The 12,751-nt window shown below is 58.3% G+C and overlaps 1 protein-coding gene across 1 annotated transcript; it reads right to left on the bottom strand.

The window, feature by feature from the left end:
* Nucleotides 1–7,227: 7,227 nt before the first annotated feature.
* On the bottom strand, nucleotides 7,228–11,672 carry LOC129203975 (uncharacterized). The gene is made up of 4 exons (XM_054819079.1): nucleotides 11,566–11,672; nucleotides 11,206–11,263; nucleotides 9,605–9,725; nucleotides 7,228–8,221 (listed from the first exon to the last, which is right to left on the bottom strand). The coding sequence occupies exons 1-4, from the start codon at nucleotides 11,670–11,672 to the stop codon at nucleotides 7,722–7,724; spliced, it is 786 nt and encodes a 261-aa protein (XP_054675054.1). The 3' UTR covers nucleotides 7,228–7,721.
* Between the last annotated feature and the right edge of the window lie 1,079 nt (nucleotides 11,673–12,751).

Raw genomic sequence — 12,751 nt, 5'->3', positions numbered from 1 at the left:
AGCCAACTGCTGGGATTCAGGACACCTGCCTTGCTCATCTCTGTTTTGCAGAGCGTAATTTCTTCCAACATATAGGAAAAGTTCGAATCAGGCCGTCAGGAGGAGATGAAGTTCTTGCACACTGTAGGGAGCAGGAGGTCGGTGGGCTCGAGCGTGTGCCTCTGCGCAGCCTCTGGTTGGGAGCAGATTACGTGACCTTCTCAGGCTCGACGCTCTCAACGAGCTGGAGGGGGAAAAGCCTCCCAGATTTACATCCTAGATTTACAAGCAGCTACAAACCCTCATCTGATCCAGAGCGGCTGTGGTAAATGTTGTGTGGTCAGGGACTGGTCTGGGGAGAAGGGAAGTAGGTATCCACAAAGAATAATTTACGTGCTTATTGTTTTTAAGTTAAATAATCCCAGCTTTTTTGGTTTTTTTTTTTTTTTTTTTCCAGCTACCCGATTATTGCAACGTGCCTGTTCCAGTCACTGACACGAAAGCTGGTGGTCTGATCCTAACGCCCTTTTAATGAAATTTTGCCAATTCTCCCATGCGGAAGCATACCGGATGCCGAGCGGGACACTGGGAGGTGCTTGAAAAGATTATCCCGCAAAGCCGCGTACGCCGAAGTGAAACGTGATGTCGGGGAAAGCCTTCAGCGACGCAGTTATTCGTGGCGTCTTGCATGAGCAGGGGGACCCAGGAAAGCTCCGTCACGTCAGCATCCACGGAGGAAGCTCTGACCTACGCACGTCCTGCAGCTCTCGGCCGGCTGCTGTGTCGTTTCTAAGTTACAGAGAAGATGGTGATACGCGGCTGTGATTCCTGGTTATGCAATTTCAGCCGTTTGCCATTTGGCTTCCTTCCAAACGCCCTCTGGGCTCTTTTCCACATAGTAAGCAAAACAGCCTGCAACATTTCATGCAAAAGGCAGAAACTGGTGCCCTGGACGCTCGTTCTGGGTTGCGCTTCTGCTTTTTGTTTGTAGGGAATGCTTTTCAGCGCAGCTGTCTCAGGTGAAACAAACTGCAAGGAGTAAGCACGTTTTAAAAAGAAAGTGTGCGCTTTTTTTTGGAGCGTTTAATTTCAAAACTAAAAAGGGAGTTCAGCTCCTTGTCCATATATAGTGCAATAAAGAGCTCGCCGCCTGTTTATGCTTTGTGGCGCGGCTGCGAGGAGCCTTCAACGGCAGCCTGGCCGCGCTCGGGATTTCCAATTGTAATACAAAAAAGGAAACAGGAAAGAACGATGTAAACATCGGTAACGAAGCCCGTGCTCGCGGTGGGCTCCAAACGGTGCCGCCGGCACCCCAGGCCTGCTCCTCCTCTCCTCCAGCTTTTCCGAGGGGGCCGTGGAAGCAGAGGCGGGCGCTGGCAGAGGTTTGCAGAGCCCTTGGCCGGGTTGCAAATCTCCCGATTGCCTCCACTGCCTCTCATGCTTCCAGCTGTTGGCCCTCAGCCCCTACTTGTTGCAACAAGCTCTTAGGGGGGGGGAAAAAAAGGGGGAAATGATCTTTTTTTTTTTTTGCTGGATGCATCACCGTTAGCTGAAAAATCAATGTCGGGGTGCTGTTTTCAGGTACCGTGTGACTAAGGCCCATGGAGACACCTCACTCGCACATTAAAAAATTTGCTTTTTCTAATGCAAGTAGGAAAATGTTTGGAAATGTGATGCAAGTGCTCCCTGATAGTCTGAAGAAACAGTGTTTGACAGGCACCATATGGGCCATGTAAAAGCAAAAGCCCCAAAGCCAGCACCTGCTCGGCCAGGGGGCTCTTCTCTTGCAGGTCACCGATCAAGCCCCATGGGCACAAGCTCATTTGGGGAGCAATCACCTCAAAAATCATCCCGGAATCCCTCGGCTCCCCCTTATCTTTCCTTCCAGTTTTCTGCAACTGTATAATTATTTTCTGATGTGATAATGGGACCGAGCGTGGTTATTCTTCATCCCCCAGGCACCACGTGTCGGCTGTGCCCGCACCCCGTTGTCAGTGTTCCTGCACTGTGGCAGCACCTCCTTGTTCCCCGAATTACAGGCGGACAACAGATTGACCGTATTTTATCCCAAATCCGTCGTGCGCGACCCAGGGAACTCGCCCAGCCAAACCTGGGCAAGGCTCCCCGCTCCCTCGCTGCCAAACGCGCGGCAGCCAGAGCCGCCTCGTCTCAACAAGCTGCCGACGGAGCTGGGAAGGGGGAAGGGAGCGAAGCCGCTTGGCTCCCGACTCCCGGCTCCTGCTCCAGCGGCTGCCGAGACACCCACGGGGAAGCGGAGCCCGCTCTTGCGTTAAAGAGCTTGTCCCAAAACCCGCATTTCCATAATTGTGGTGTAAGCACCCCAGCCGTGTTTCGCTGGAGGAAATGGTGCTTTTAGCCGCTCACCGCAGCTCCTGGCTTTCGCGGAAACGTTCAAACCCAGCAATAACCAGCTTTTTTGCAGCACGTACGCCTCTTAAGGGTGTTTAGGAAACACGCGGATGCGTTAAAGAGCTCACAGCCCCTCTCCTGCTCTTGCCAGGGAAGAGGTTTGCTCGGTGCTGGAGTTGCAGGGACTTCTCTGGGAGAAAAGCCCGGCTGCGGGAACAGACCCGCGGGCTCCAGCCTCCCCTTCTCTTCACCGCCTGAGCAAGGAGAAGCCAAGAGGGGAAGAGACGCTCACGAGGTTTCCTTTTCTGCTCTTTGCTGCAGCCTTTTTTTTTTTTTTTTTAAACGCTGGCCTGTTTGCTCTTTTTTTTTTCCTCCGCTTTCCTTTGGCTTGCTCATTTTTAACTCTTTGCTTTCACTCCCAGCACCGCTCTTGCCTTGCAGTCCACATGGTTTCAGGAATCTCCGGGTGTATACAAAGTACTCAGTCAAGTGCACTGGGCACGGGCTCTGTCTCACGTCTGAGCTTGGTTTATTTTGGAAGCTGAGTGGATCCAAGCCGGTGAGATACGGAGCTCCTGGGGAAAAAGCCAGAGCAGTCAGGCTAAGGAGTCGGACCGCTGGACGCAAGCTGGAGTTTCTCCACAGCATCTCAGTGGGCAGCGCAGCGGGGCAGTTTGGGGGGAAATTGTCTTGTTTGGAGAATGCGATGAAGATGAGGAGAAGTGTGGAGGAGCTCATCTACAAGAAGAAGCTGTATCAGCTCTGATGTAAGGGGGAAACGGTGATCCGTGCAGCTTATGTCACTGATGAGGAGGAAGGAGACCGGGCAGGAGCGTGACAGAGGTCTGTAAGATGGTGAGTAGCTCAGAGGCGCTGAATTTTCCTTTACTAGGGGGGATAATGAGTGAAACTGGTTTGCAGCAAGTTCAGAACCACGCAGAGCCTTTCATCTCGGTCTCCTGCGGAGCTGTGGGACTCCTTGCCGCAGGATGCTCCGGGTGCTAAAGGTTCACGTGGCTCCAGAAACTCGCGGGACAGGTAGACGGAAGAAAACTCCACCGAGGGCTCTTAAACACAAAGACATTGCTTCTGGCTCACAAAGTTCCTGACCTGCAGATTGCTAAAGGCTGGAAGACCCTTCATGGGGGACATCAGCAAAGGCTTTTCTTGTCCTGGATCTCCTTCACCTGAGCTAGAGAAGAGGGGCTGGGGACTTCTGGCTGGACACGCGCAGGATTCATCCTCTCCTGGGGCTTGCTGACAGCAGATGAGATCTCAGTGCCGCTCCCCAAGCGGGTTTTTAGGATCACAGACATTTCTTCTTGGGCCTGCCCGTCTCGATCTCAACCTGCCTTTCCCTGCAGTCCCAAGCTTCTCACCCAGCCAACCCTCCTTCTTTCACTCTGCTCCATTTAAAATAGGAAATTAATAATTAACTGGGTTGTCTGTCACCCTGGAGTCTGTTTTTCCAGTGAGCTGCTCTCCCCAAGCAGGATGCTGGTGTTTTGGGGTGGCCTCCTGACCGCCCTAGAGCTTTCCTCCACCAGCCAGAGCCACCTCTCTTTGCAACAAGCCTATCCTACTGCAATGCATCTCTTGGCCGTAGTATTTGTGAAATATTATAAATATTTCAGAGGATGAATGTCTTTTTGCATCTGCAGGTTCTTCCCTCCGAGCCCAGGTGTGCCGGTGGGTCACCAACCCCCTGCAGCATCTCACCACCTTCGCTGACCTCAGTCCTCTTGTACTCATCTTGCAACGCACGTCAACATGCTCCAGCCGCTGAAGGTGGAATGGTAAGCAACTTCACCCTAGTGAAGTGGGAACTTTGGGATACAGAAGGACGATAGGAAAGGAGGTAGGAGTTGCGTGGTTTGATCTCTTTCTGCTTGTTTTTCACCTAATTCATGTATTACCCTGTTTTTATGAAAGATGCTTTGGTTGGCTGGAGAGAGAAGGTTGGCTTTCTTTTCCAGTGGAGAAGGAAAGTCCTGAGTTATTTCCCATCCCTAGTCAACTACAGACCAGGAACATCAGCGCCCCCTTCTCTGGTGCTTCAAGGACAACTCCAACAACATCCAGAGAAGCAAAGACACCTCTTTTAGATATATTAAATCAAAATCCAAATACTCCTGACAGAATTGGATGAAGGGAATCCTTTTTCATAAAGATTTACCCTTCCAATTGATGGGTGAGCTTGCAAAGGCTCTAACCCCACGCCCTTATTTTTTTACGACACCCGTAGAGATGTTGTTAGTGTTAAATCCCAGTGCAAATCAGCCGATGGGTTAATATTTATGAAGGGACAGGGAGCATGCCATCACACCCCTCCTGAGATAGCCGGTGCAAACCAGGCTCAAACCAAGAAAATCTTCAGTCTTTTCTAATCTTCACGTGTCACCCTCCTAAAAATTCAGTGTTTTCCCTTATGCTGCTAAAATTACTTGGAGAAACGTGGGTGCGAGGGGTTTGGAGTCAGCCCCTTTATGCATCCCCTTGAACCTCCATTGGAGGTTTTTTTTTTACTGCTTATTAAAATGATGTTTCTCATGGATTCCCACCAGCAGCTCCAGACCTCATCTCCTTTAGGGGCATTTCAGGCGATTCCAGCCCCCACGCATTCCTCACAGGACAGCGAACTGTCACCTCTCGCCTTCCTGGCAGCGCCGGGATGCAGCTCGGGACCTTGGTCCCCGTGGTGGAGGAGAAGGGCGTGCGCTGCAGGTGACAGCAAAGCCGTAAGAAGAGAAACCTGCTGGGGAAGACACTATTTTTTCCTTTAATCTCCATTTTTAATCTCTCTATATAGGGTTGCAGATGGTGTGGACTGGTACGTGGCCACCTACTTGCCTCGCCACTTGCCCGCGGAGACGCTGCCCTAGCTCCGGGGGGGATGCTACCAACAGCACCTATGGATAGGAAGGCAGAGGACTCTATAGGAAGGCAGAGGACTCTATAGGAAGGCAGGTAAGTGTGTGTGGGAAGGCGGATGGGCATATAGGAAGGCAGGTGAACGTATAGGGAGGCAGATGAGTGTGTAGGAAGGTGCTGAGCATATAGAAAGGCATTTGGGCATATGGAAAGGTAGGTGAGTGTATAGGAAGGTGGATGAATGTACAGGAAGGCAGGTGAGTGTACAGGAGAGCAGGTGACTATAGGAAGGCAGGTGAGCATATAGAAAGGCAGTTGAGCATATGGGAAGGGAGGTGAGTGTGTAGGAAGCTGGATGAGTGTATAGTGAGGCAGGTGAGTGTATAGGAAGACAGATGAGCATATAGGAAGGCAGGTAAGTGTATGGGAAGGTGGATGAGTGTATAGGAAGGCAGGTGAACATATGGGCGCTGCCAGCCCTGACCACACCTGGGCGTCAGTTAGCTGTAGCCGCGAGTGGCAGCACCTTCCGTCACTGACAGCCCGCTTACGGGGGGTGGAGGGTCTGCGGGAGGGTACGAGACTCAGGCGAGCAGAAACCTGTAACTCCCCGTGGCTCCGAGCCACCCAAACCTCGCCTCACCGAACACGGCCACGCCGGCACAGCCGTGCCGGGGCTGTGCCAAGATGACTCTCTCCACTGCTTGCAGCAACACACTTCCAACTAGCAACAAGTGAAAATAGAATTGGCCCCAGCTCCTGAGCCAGGAATAACGTCGCAGGCTATTTTTTTTTTGGTGTTATTTTTTTCCCTCTAAAGTGAAATCCTTGACAGGTCTCCCGGGAGACCTTAGAGCCCCTTCCAGTCCCTGCAGGGGCTCCAGGAAAGCTGGAGAGGGGCTGGTGCCAAGGGCAGGGAGTGACAGGCCAAGGGGCATGGCCTGAAGCTGCAGGAGGGGAGATGGAGATGGGATGTGAGGCAGAAATCCTTCCCTGTGAGGGTGCTGAGGCCCTGGCACAGGTTGCCCAGAGAAGCTGGGGCTGCCCCTGGCTCCCTGGCAGTGTTCAAGGCCAGGTTGGATGGGGCTTTGGGCAACCTGGGCTAGTGGAGGGTGTCCCTGCCCATGGCAGGGGTGGCACTGGGTGGGCTGGGAGGTCCCTTCCCGCCCAAACCAGTCTGGGATTCTGTGATTTTTTTATTCTCTCTGACTCAGCCCCAATAAAGTCACTGTGTAGTGGCAAAGTCTCCTCCCTGGCTTCTCCACTGTGGCCTGCGGCACGTCAGCCACCAGTGTCTGTGGGGGCGGATGCGGGAGGGGAGAAGCAAAGCCCAGTGAGGCGGGTCTGGGAGGACAATGCCACATCCCAGTGGGACATGGCTCAGTGTTTTGCTGGGATGCAGAGCTCTGGAGCAAAAAGGGGAGAGGGAGGAGTGGCTGGGGTTGTAGCCCAGGCTGCTTTGGAGGTTTATATGATGAGAGAAGGAGGGAGGAGAGGATGGACGACTGCTGGGATGAGAGCTGGGAGAAGGGAGCAGCCAGACCCTCCTGCCTCGGTGGCGGGATAGGGATGAGGGGTCTCCTGGGCTCTACCGGCTTTGGGATGAGCATCCACTGGTGGCCCCAAATGGCAAAGTGGGGGTGATGGAAAGTGGGGAAGGGGATGATGGGGCCGTGCCGGTCCCCATGGAGCCGTCCAGGGCCGGTGGGTGGTTGCAGCTGTAGCGGCGGTACAGGTACATCCCGGGAGCAGGCACAACAGCGTTATCTCAGTCACCCCACGTAACCGCTGCTCCCATTACATGCTGCCCCCAGGCCTCCCCGGGGCCCTGCCTGCCTTTTGGGAGGGGGAGATAAGCCAAGTCCCAACGCTCTATCAGGCCAGCCCACAACTAGGATCCAGCAAAACACGGCCGCTGTCCCAACCCCTGCCCGAGCCCCGGCTGTGGGATGCTCATCCCCCCTGGTAGAGCCCATCCAAACCACCCCAGGGATGAAGGAGGGCACAGCACACACATTAAAAATGATTAAAATAGCAATTAAGGACTATTTACATAGCTCCCCAGCCATAACCTCTTGCTCCAGGGAAGCAAGACCATGTTACAGGTGATTTTTTTTCCCAGGAGATCCAAGCTGGATAATGCGTGGAAGTATTTTTTTGGATTTTTTTTTTTTGGAGTGTCTCCAAAAAATAATCACACGTTTTTCTTCTGCCATTTTTCTTCGGCCAACTCCATGTGGGGATCACCCCACCACTCACTCCACGCAGGGCTCCCCAGCGACGGGGACAGCCCAGAGGGACACTTGGGGACCCTTGTGCCGGGTGCCGGGGGATAACCTGGGCCACCTACACTTTATTTTAGAGCTGGGAAGGGAGCAGGCAGCTCTCCAGGGCCGCTGCCCGTGCCTGCCCACGCTCCTGCCTGCAGCCGGGAAAACCCTCCATCAAACTTGCACGAACCGGCCAGGTTCAAGGCAGCTCCGAAACATCTCCGGGGCATCCTATGCCACATCGAAATGCTTTTCTGGCAGCATTGGCGGTGTTTCTTCTTGGGCTTCAGGGGGGCTGGCAGGCTGCCAGGGCTGCGGCACCCGAGGTGGCTTGCACACCCGGGCGTACACGGGGACGGGGCTCCCCTCGCTGCCCGGCTCCTCCCGGATGATGACCTCCGGCACCGGGATGCTCAGTTTGTCACCGGCAGGCAGGGATGGGGAGTCCTCTGGGGCGCTGCCGGCATCCCGGGGGTGTTTCATTGTCCTGGATTTGTACCGGATGCTTTCGTAGATGGTTCCCTCGGCATCCGGCACACAGTCCGCTGCGGGTGTGCCGGCATCCCCAGGCAGAACTGGCAGCTGCCGGTGCCGCAGAAACTCGGGGGTCTTTGGGGTTGGTCCAGAGAGCGCGTGGGAATGGGGTGTCCAGCCCGGCACGTGCAGCCCAGGGTCCTCCGGCACCGCGGGGCCATCCGCCTGCTGCCGGGGCTCACCGGGAGAGGGGGTGCCTGCAGGGAGGGAGAAGGGGGGGGTGCTGAGCTGGGGAGGGTACCCCCATCACTGCCATGCTGGGGAACCTCCCCGGCTAATGCGAGGGTAAAATAGCAAAAAGGAAATGGGATTAAACGGATCCCGCTCCTGCTTCTGTCCCCGCTCGCTGCTTTTAGCAAGAAAAATATGAAAAAGCAAAGAAAAACCAGAGCGAGCATCCCCGGGGTTGCTGGCAGGGGGCCGTGCTCCCCGCCGCAGGGCCAGCACGGCGTCGGGACCTGCCGCCCGCCTTCCCGCGCCGCGGCTCATGCCTTCGGTCAAATATTTATTTAAGAAGGAGGCTCTGCTCTGTGTGCAGGATCTGTCAACACGGGGAGCTGGCAGAGCAGGACGCCTGGCCGGTTTGTTGGCTCCGAAGGCAAAGGAGGCTCTGGAAAAGCTGCGTAACCGGGTGTTTCTCCTCCTGCTTTAAATATGCAGGGATATGGTGGTCCCGTGGGATTTGGGGTGCGAGACCCCGGGTGCTGCCCCCCCCCAGACGCAGTACGGGGTGCGTGCGTGGGGGTGGAGGCCACTGATGGTTGCAGGGTCGGATCCAGGCCAGAGCCCCTGGGGTCAGCACAGCCTCCGCGCTGCCCTCCAACGCCGTCCTGGCAGAAAGCAGCCCCCGCCCCGTGAGCACCCCAATATCAGCACCCCAACGTGAGCACCCCGCCGTGAGCACCGTGGTGCACCCCAAGGGGCCAAGGCTTCGCATTCGGGGTGTCCCTTCCCTGTCCCGCTGCAGAAAAGCAGTAGAGGACGAGGGGTGTTTCGCCAAGGAAACGCAGTCGGGGGAGCCCCAGGAATGGGGTACGGTGGGGGGGGGGTAGGGAGGGCACCCCATAAAATACTCGGGAACTCCCCATTGCCATGCAAGGAGGAGCAGGAATTTTAATCGAGCATCTCGAAGCTCAGCCACGACGTGGCGAAAAGGGGCAATTAATACACGGGGTTCAATCATCCTCATCACCCAGCGATGCCGAATGAAGCGTTCCTGGCGCGAACGGGAAGAGAACCTTGTTCCCGCCGCGTGGAAACGCAAACGGCCGAATGCGTAATCTGGCGGGAGGGGTTGGAGCATTAAAACATCTTTTTTTTTTTTTTTTAAAGCTCTCCCCAGGCAATTCCCTTTCTGCGGGCACAGAGCGGGCCGGGGGGTGTTTTGGAGCGGCTTACGCCGTGCTGCCGGAGGGACTGGGACTCGCAGCGGGTTTTACTGGGGTGTTTTGCTCTGACTGGGGATTTTGGGAGCTGATTTTGGATGCAGCCGCCAGCCCGCGCGGCCTCCCGCGCACCCCTCTGCCGTGGGGCATCCCCATCCTCTCCTCCGTGCCAGGGAACTGAGAGCGGCCGCTTACCGCTAACGAGCTTCACTAATTTCCTCCATTTTGGCAGCCGTGACCCCGGCCGGGGGGGGGGGGGGTGCAGGGGTGCAGCCGTGACCCCAGCCGGGGGGTGCGGGGGTGCAGCCCCACATGTCTGGCCAAGGGCCGGCCCAAAGTCCCGCCGAGCCCCTGAGCTCCTCCAAGTTCATGGCCCGGGCAAATCATTAACCACGCTGGGTCGGCGTCGCGCGGCTGAGCCGCAGGGACCTTCGGCCCACGGCGCCCGGCTCCGTTACGCCGGCGCGGCTCTTCCCCGGGGCATGGCCAGCATCCTGGGGGGGGTGTGTGTGTGTGGGGGGGTCCCTGTCCTGCTGCACCCCAAACCTGCAGCGGGAGCCAGGGAGGGCCCACGGGCCAGCCGGCATGTGGCACCCAGGATCCCAGAGATGGCGGAGGGACACGCGTCCTCGTCCCCGTGCCGTCACCTACCTCGCTGCAGCGCTGCTCTGCCGTCGCTGGAGCCCAGCTGTGCCAGCTTCACCTGCAGCAAGTGGACACTCACGTAGCAACCCCCCCGGCACTCGTGCATCCTCCCTGGCACTTGTGCACCCCTCCTTTCCACTTGTGCACCCCTCCTTTCCACTTGTGCACTCTCCCTGCTGCTCGTGCACCCCCCCCCACCCCGGACACTCGTGCACCCCCACTCGATACTTGTGCATCCCCCTCCCAGACATTTGTGCATTTTCTCTGGCATGTGTGCATCGCCCCCAACACTCGTGCACCCTCCCTGGGCACTTGTGCATTCCCTCTGTCCCCAGCACTTGTGCATCCTCCCTGGGCACTCGTGCCCCCCCCCAGTACTTCTGCACACTCCCCCCGCCCCAGACACTTGTGCATTCTGCCACACACTTGTGCATGTCTCCTGGGACTCGTGCATCCCCCTCAACATTTGTGCACCCCCCCAGCACTTTTCCATCTTCTCCTGGCACTTGTATCTTCCCCAAGCACTTGTGCACCCCCCCGGCACTCGTGCATCCCCCTTGGGCACTTGTGCACACACACCCACACACACCCCACACCCCCCCAGCACTCGTGCACCCCCCCAGCCCTTGTGCCGGGTGTCAGGGGGCTCAGGGGGACCCAGGATTTGGGGGGAGGGGGGGGTGTCAGCGTGGGAACATGGGGGGAGGGGGGCGGCTGCCCTCTGCCGGCACTCACCGCTTCCAACCGGCCCCACGGCTCCGGGGCGGGGGGGGGGAACACCCACGGACACCCACGGACACCCACGTTCCCTCTGCTGAACCCCTGCAAACCCCCGGGGCGGGCACCCATGGGGCCACCCACGGCCAGGGCCACCCCCTGTCCCCATCCCAGCGCCCCCATCCACCGCTCCCAGCACCATTGCCCCCCCCGCCCCGGCCCTGACGCTTTTTTGGGGCTGATTTAGGGTGAATTTGGGGTGAATTTGGGGCGAGGAGAGGGATGTTCCCCGTGCTGACGCTGGAGGGCTGTCAAAGCACGTGGGACGCGGGGGGCCAGGGGACGAGTGGGGCCAGGGGACGAGTGGGGCCAGGCCACGGCCCCCCCAGCCCCCATCCCACCACCTTGCCCCCCAGCCACCCCGGGGGACTCACCCCTCGCACCAGCCCGGGGGTCGTTCTCATTGTCTGGGTGGAAAACCTCCGGTTCTCCCTGCGGAAGAAGAAGGGAGAGGAGGTCACCCGCTCCAGGGATGCCCGGGCCAGGGGGGGCTCAGAGGTGACACGGACACCCCCATCCCCTGTCCCCTCTCCGCTTGACCCCGCAGAAGTCGCTTATACCCAGAGCATCCCCGGCCGCGGAGCTCCCCGCTCCACATCCCACGCCAGGAGGGATGGTGACCCCCCTCCCCATCCGTGGCACGTCCGCAGAGCCCACGATATCCAGGGCAAACCCTTGGGAAGAAGCCAACACCCCCCCCCCCCCCGCTTTTTGCCCCCCCAAAGCGAGCGCACCTGTGGAAGAAGGAGCAGAGGAGGAGCAGGAGCAGCAGCACCAGGCCAGCACCGCAGGCCACCGCAGCAGCCGGGACCACCGAGCCCTCTGCCAGCGCCGGTGCCATCGAGCCCCCGGCAGGGAGGCAGAGCTGGGGGAGAGATGAGCCCTGAGTCAGGCCGGTGGAGGGGGATCGGGGTAATAACGGGGTGCTCGGGGCTGGTTAGGGGGTGCTGGAGAGGGGCTCCCATTCCCCCTCTAATATCAGGAGCAATTCTTCCAGAGATCCCTCCTCATCCCTTCATCCCACCGGGGTGCCCAGTATCATCCCATCCCACTCTGCCTTCATGGGGGCAGAGGATTTGGGGGTGATTGCAGGCGCAGGAAAGCTCTGGGTGGTGAGCAAGCACGTGGTGCTGACACCCATGGCCCCGCTCGCCGCGGGGGTCTGGGCAGTGGTGCCCCATCCCCGTCCTGGCTCTCTGGTGGGCAGCAGTGGGTGGCAAAACCGGCTGGGGCACGGGGGGGTGATGCTGGGGCACGGGGGGTGATGCTGGGGCACGGGGGGGGTGATGCTGGGGCACAACGGGGTGATGCTGGGGCACGGGGGGGGTGATGCTGGGGCACGGGGGGGGTGATGCTGGGGCACAGGGAAGTGATGCTGCTGCCCCAGGCATCCCCCTGCATCCCCACCAGGGTGCCCCCAAACCCGCACTGACCACGGGGAGGCCACTCCCCTTGAAAAAACCCAGCTTCCCCCCCAAAAAAAACCCCCTCTGGCTCCTTCTCCCACTGAAGCTCCCCTGCCTAAAACTTGGGGTGAGCTGAGCTCCCCTGGCAAGCCCGGCTTACGAGACGTGAGCCTGGCAAACCGAAACACCAAACAGGCTGAGCCCGCTCTGCCGGCTGTGACTCAGCCTTCCCGGCACGGTATCCCGGCCCCCGGAGCCATGCCGGGGATCGGGGACCCCACACTCTGGCAGCTCCACGGTCAAGGGCCCCCCCCGGCTCGGCATGAAGACAGACTACGGTGGTGCTTTTGCCTCTAGAACAAAAATAATGAGGGGTTTGTTCCTAATGGATCCCAGCCGGTCTGCCAGCCCTGGGGCACACGCTGGGTTTGGGCACCGGGGACGTCCTCCAACCCACCGCGTCCTGTGCCAGCCCGCCCTGCCTCAGTTTCCCCAGCTGTGCCCTGAGACGAGC

Source organism: Grus americana, chromosome 3 (genome assembly GCF_028858705.1).
Source record: "Grus americana isolate bGruAme1 chromosome 3, bGruAme1.mat, whole genome shotgun sequence".
Lineage (NCBI taxonomy): Eukaryota > Metazoa > Chordata > Aves > Gruiformes > Gruidae > Grus > Grus americana.
The sequence above is the reverse complement of the archived record's forward strand: the minus strand, read 5'-3'. Positions and strand labels throughout refer to the sequence as shown.